The following is a 6,000-nucleotide window of genomic DNA, read 5'->3' on the forward strand; positions in this document are numbered from 1 at the left end:
AACTATTGAAGCAAGTGGATTATTCTTGCATGTAAATGTGGCCATCATTAGATCAATCAAATACAAAGAATGATTATCTTATGGAAGACAACTTATTTTTAGATTTCAGTTAATGTGGCTCTTCAGGTTATTTCTGAATTGTTTGTTGCCACGTCTTCAACTCTACCAAGGAATAACAGTTTTTCTCGGGCTTCTATATCGAGTTCAATAAGTTTCATGCAATTGACACTCATGCATGTATGATGTGCACATTATTCAAGATTTATAAACATCCATATCATGTATGCCCCATGCCTATTTAAAAATACAATGTAGAAATGCATCCATTATGTAACCATGAAATATATGGACAAAAAAACGTTTCTTTTATTTTGAGATGCTCCCTTGAGCCATCCCTTTAAACATCGTGGTAGCCATCGTCAGAACTCATTGTCAATTTATTATCCTCTTTCATGGAACAAAGAATAGCACTCCTTTTCTTTTTTGTTGTCCATGGATTTTTCTTCATGCACGATTCGTTGTAAGTTTTGCATACAACATAGTCTAGCTCATGCTTTTATGTAAGGAGATGTGGGCCCAACATCCAATATGTGGAATTGTAAAAAATGCTTGTAATCTAATCCAACCTTGAGCTTGAGCTTGAGGTGAAGAATCTTAACTATGTTTGTCGTCAATGACATTAGTCAAAATCATAGGCCTCACTTTTTGCAAAAGAATTTGCAATGAGGGAAATGCAAAAAGTATCCTTAAGGTGTTGCTTGTTGTAATCTTGTGATATTATTGACAATTAATGATTTTTTCCTGTCTTACTTCTTTGAACTTTACATGATTCGTTGTTTTCGCTATTTCGATGAAGATGATAGATAACATTCCTTATTCTATCTCTTCCTATCATTATGGGTGCACTTACACATTAGGTTTATTTTCATGTCACACATTGAATCCATTGAGAAATTTAACAAATTGGCCTTCAATATAAATGTTAGATGGAAGAATCTTTCAAAACAACGTGTACGCCAAATTATTTGCAAAGTAATGCAATTCAAATAATTATGTAGCACACTTGGAATCATACGATACATACAATGCGTCTAGAGTTGTGTGGCACAAAACAAACTACAAGGTTAACTAAAGTTTGACTATTTTTGTAGATCCTAATTTCAACTTTGGCTAGGCATATTTGTTGACAAACTCACAACATTGACAACTCAAAATAAGAGTCCTAGTTTTGTAATATATCACAAGGTGCATTAAATTCTTGTTGACTTGTGATATATTAACTGTTTACTAATACATGCTCAACTTTTAATCACTTCCCGAGACTCTTAACAATTTTGTTTGTTTAAGTCATTTAAAAATTTGCGAAGTGTTTAGAGTGCATCATCATTAGTAGTAAAAAACTATGTGAAGCTCAATTGAAATGTGCCAAGTTTTCAAAGTTGGCACCCTCTACTTCAAATCACATAGTTGAAGTCTTATCTACGTTGCGTAGATGGAGATATGCTCCGTGATCTTGACGCAAAAGACATAACACAACAATACATGGATGGAAATAGTAGCACTAAAATAGAGAGACATTATTAAATAAACCTACAGGGAGGTGGGTGGTGTTGGTGGGACAATACGAGAGAAAGAGAGGGCACAAGATTTGCCAAATGTTACTTTGGGTGGCTAGGGATCAACAAAGGTTTGCATTTTAGTTGAACATTTGACATTAGAAGGCTTGAGCTCATTGCTTGTGTGCATGTACACATGTGGAAACCGAGAAGGAGTTTTAGAAAATGTTTGATTTTTGAAGCATACTGATAAGGTGGTGGGGTGGGTCCACAAAGTTTTTCTTTCCCATGTTGCTGACGAGGATAAGGTGGGTGGGGCATGAGAGTTTTTCTTCCAGGTGACAAGGATATGGTGGGTGGGTCTGAGGGTTTTGCCAACGTGATGACGATAAGGTGATGATGAGGGCACTAAGGTTTTTCTTCTTCTTGGGGGGGGGGGGGGGGGGGGGAGTTGCAAGCTTGAAAGTCTGAGCTAGAAGAGGAAGGAGTGTTCGTGCGTGCGTGTTCAAAAGATGCACCTTAGCTATTGAGCAATGCTGGCCTTTTTCTCAAAGAAAGACGAAGAGAGGCGTGTCTTATATGACCTCCTCATATGGTAGCACAATACTTTGATTGGGCGTTATCCTTACGAGTGTGAGCGTATATAAACAACAAAAGGTCGTGTCGTTTTTTTCCTTCCTTTTGAATAACAAATTGCTTATTTTTCTTTCAATTATTGCATTGAGCTCTCTCTCTCTCTCTCTCTCTCTCTCTCTCTCTCTCTCTCTCTCTCCCTCGCACACACACATTGTCTTGACTCATAAGCATATTTTTGGGAGCCCATTTGTTAAGACATATATAGTTGGTGTTGTTACTTACACCCTTGTGGTGTCATTGGCCCTTGCTGCCGACAATCCTCTAGCATTCGTGAGGTGGGCGGCACATGGGGTGTTATTGTGTCAACAAAAGTTGAATGAGATTCTTCATCGGGCTCAGGTTCGAGGCCTCCTTCTCGAGCAAGCATGTATTATTCCCCCGCCCCCCCTCCATATTCTCGTGTATATAGTAGAGTGTATATTGTGGCCTTTATTTAGTAGTTGAGGATGGCTTCTTGTTTCTAATGTCTAGTAGAGTAGAGTGTATTTGCATTATACACACACACACACACACACACACACACACAAAATACATATGTATACATATATAGACTTACTACTTTTAAAAGTAAAATTTGGGGTTTTTTTCAATGATTTGTGAACAATCTTAAATTGATTGATTTATATTGTATTCAAATATAGTATTCTCTTATGTTGTCTCTCCTGCATGAAAACAAACAAATCCACACAGTGTCTACAGTCATAGAGGGAAGGAGAAGAAAACACAGAGAGAGATGAGAGATGAGAGATGAGAGCTTTGTCTCAGGTAGTAGATTTCTTCTCTGTGCTTCTATTTATATAAGGCGCAGAAAAAGCAGCGACCCATTCTTTCCTTTTCCTCCTTCCAAATTCCAATCATCGTAATATAGTTCCTAATTTCTCGTCCATCATCATTGCAAATCATCATCAGCATAAACAGAGCAATCAAATCAAAACCAATCCTCTGTTTCTTCTTTGTTTTTTTTTTTTGGCCCTCTTTGAATCCTTCCCTTCTTCTTCTTCTTCTTCTTCTTCTTCTGATACATAAGAATTTTTAGATCATCATCATCCATTCATTCATTTGTCAAGTGTTTATTTACATATTTGATTTGCTTTTTTGCTTTTTGTTTTAATTGTCTCTCTTGCTCATAGAAGAAGAACAGAGAGACAGAGAGAGAAAGAGAGCATGTATTTACTGTGGCAAATCCCCTGTTTCGCATAGACAGACAGAGAGAGAGAGAGAGAGAGCAAACAGAGCAAAAGTAAAGAAAAATGTGGATGAAGCCTGTTTCTGGAAACTCAGCTTAGTCTTTCAAATTTCTGCCTTCCCCTAATTCCTTGCGTTTCAACAGGAGCATCAAGAAACTTCAGCCTTCCATTTTGGGATGTAAATTCGCACCACTTTGTGCCCCCTTCATTTCAAACCATCACACAGAAAACTTTCCCTTTTTTTTTTAGGGTTCTTCATTGATCTATAGGCAAGTTTCCATGCAATTTCGCAGTTTCTTTCAGAATCATCTGATTATATACAATGAGTAATTCTTCTTCTTCATCATCATCCTTCTCACCTATCCCTCCTTCGACCGATCCCGCCTCGAATGACAGCAGCAACAACAGTGATGATTTCGGTGGCGGGGGCAGCAGCAGCAGCAGCAGCGCCTCGACCCCGAATTTCGATACCAGCACGCAATTCAGCCCTTCCATGGCCATCATATTGGTGGTGCTCTTGAGCGCCTTCTTCTTCATGGGCTTCTTCTCCATCTACGTGAAGCGGTGCACAGGGGACGAGGACACATTCAACCAATCGAGAGGAGGTGGGCGAGGATCGGGACGAGGAGGCACGGGCCCGGGCACCCGTCTCCCGGCCGCACCCCCGGGCCTCGACCCCACCATTCTCCAACACCTCCCCCTCGTGGCCTTCTCGGCCTCCTCGAAGAAGAAGCCTGGGACCGGGACCGCCCACAACGTGGAGTGCGTCGTGTGCCTCACCGACTTTGAGGAGAACGAGCCCCTCCGCCAGCTCCCCAAGTGCAAGCATGTCTTCCACCAGGATTGCATCGACATGTGGCTCTACTCGCACATCACGTGCCCACTCTGCCGTCGCCCTGTGGTGTCGGACGCCCCCGGGGCCCGCTCCTTCCGATGGGCCGGCTCGGCCTCGAGCCTCCATCTTTTCGGGTCAAGGCGGTCGGTGGGTAACACTCCTACTCCGGACCAAGGCGCCCCCAATGCCGGCCAAGGCCAAAGTGTAGCGATAGATGTTCCCGAGGAAGATGCAGATGGATTAGGAGTAGGAGGATGGAGAGGAGGAGGAACTTCATCGTTACATCGGTCCCACTCGACCGGGCACTCGCTCCTCATGCGGGCGTTGAGCCACACTAGGCTTAGAGGGACCCCGCCCCTCGCCACGTTTGTCGACATGGTAGGCGAAGAAGGAGAGATAGATTTACAAAGGTCCCGGAGCGAGGCCGAGGGCAGGAGAGGTGGAAGGGGACAACATGAGAGGATGTCAACATCCACACCATCTACTGTAGTAGTCGGGGTCGGGGCAGGGGCAGCTCCCTCCTTTGGTTGCCTTTAAATTCTACCACCCCTTGTGTAAGCTTGTAAGTTTATGTTTAATATTAGTATCAATACTTTTAAGAAAGAAGATTATTGTCTAACATGGTCATGGTATAAAAGAAACCACCCCAACAAGAAAGAGGGAAATCCTTGGGTCCAACCTTTCCTCGTCATTATTTTTTCAAGGACTCATATGCATCGAGAAAACAAAGCGAAACAATGAACCCGAAACAAAACAGAAAACACTTCGTCTTTCATCGTTTATGTCCTTGTAAAAGCATCATTTTGTGTCCTTGTCATGTACTTACCTCTTTGCTCCTCCCCTTGGATCCACCACAAGTGTGGGTCCTTTGCTTCCACCACATTGTTGGTTTGTGGCATTATACTCAATCAGACGTCCTTGCTTGGTATGCCAACGTTCATTCATTGTGCCATTTGTGACTTTTAATGTGATCATGCTTTGCTTGATTCCCTGCGGGTTCTAGTGTGGTCACATGACAAATTGCTGAATGCATTGATGCTCCATTGTCCCCCTTTTTTACTTGCAACGTGACATGGCTTAGCTTGGTGGTGTTCTGTTTGGTTACTTCCTTTGTGGCATTATGTGTGATTATGTTTCATGGGCCCCTAGTGGTCTGTTGAGGATGTTCCATTGCCTCTTTCCATTTCACTAATGTCTAATGGCAATGCCCCACATCTCAACTAAATTGTCCTTGTCTCATCACACATATGATTGTATTTTTAGGTTGGTTGGTTGGATTCAGGGGCTAAAGAATGTGTTAAAAGACAAAGTGTGGAATAAATGATCATGGTCTGAGGTTGTTTGGATTCATTGGCAAGAAGGTTGTATTGAAAAACAAAGTGGCACAAGATAGGCACATGGCTTAGAAACCTCCTTTTATTATATTTTCTATCTCAAAGAGTCTCACCATTGTTTATCAAGGGATATCGTCGATACGAAAACGACATGTCTACTTGAATGCTAGAAGAAACCATTTGATTTTTCATGCTTTTCATACATTTACTTTCCATATCCACCACTTTTAATGCCCTTTATGCAGTCCTATATTGTCAACAAACCTTCTAGATCAGCTTTTATGCTCCTCATACATTCATGTCGATATGGAGTAGGTTTTCTACGTATTGGTGAGTCATTATGTATCAAACACCAACTTCTGTGTGTGTACACATTCCGATTGCTTTTAGAACATTAAAGTTTGATCGAGTGATTTGATAACTTGTCGATATGATCTTATTTGTATATGATT

At 41.5% G+C, this 6,000-nt stretch overlaps 1 protein-coding gene across 1 annotated transcript; it reads left to right on the forward strand.

Annotated features, from left to right (window-relative positions):
- Positions 1-3,257: 3,257 nt before the first annotated feature.
- LOC147867996 (E3 ubiquitin-protein ligase ATL6-like) lies at positions 3,258-4,820 on the forward strand. Its single transcript, XM_087315923.1, has one exon. It carries the CDS (start codon positions 3,702-3,704, stop codon positions 4,749-4,751), a length of 1,050 nt encoding a protein of 349 aa, XP_087172049.1. The 5' UTR covers positions 3,258-3,701; the 3' UTR covers positions 4,752-4,820.
- The last annotated feature ends 1,180 nt before the right edge of the window (positions 4,821-6,000 follow it).

The sequence above is a fragment of the Azolla caroliniana genome, unplaced genomic scaffold (genome assembly GCF_043228905.1).
Source record: "Azolla caroliniana isolate FFs.n. ecotype wild unplaced genomic scaffold, voAzoCaro1.0.p SCAF_2, whole genome shotgun sequence".
Taxonomy (NCBI): Eukaryota; Viridiplantae; Streptophyta; class Polypodiopsida; order Salviniales; family Salviniaceae; genus Azolla; species Azolla caroliniana.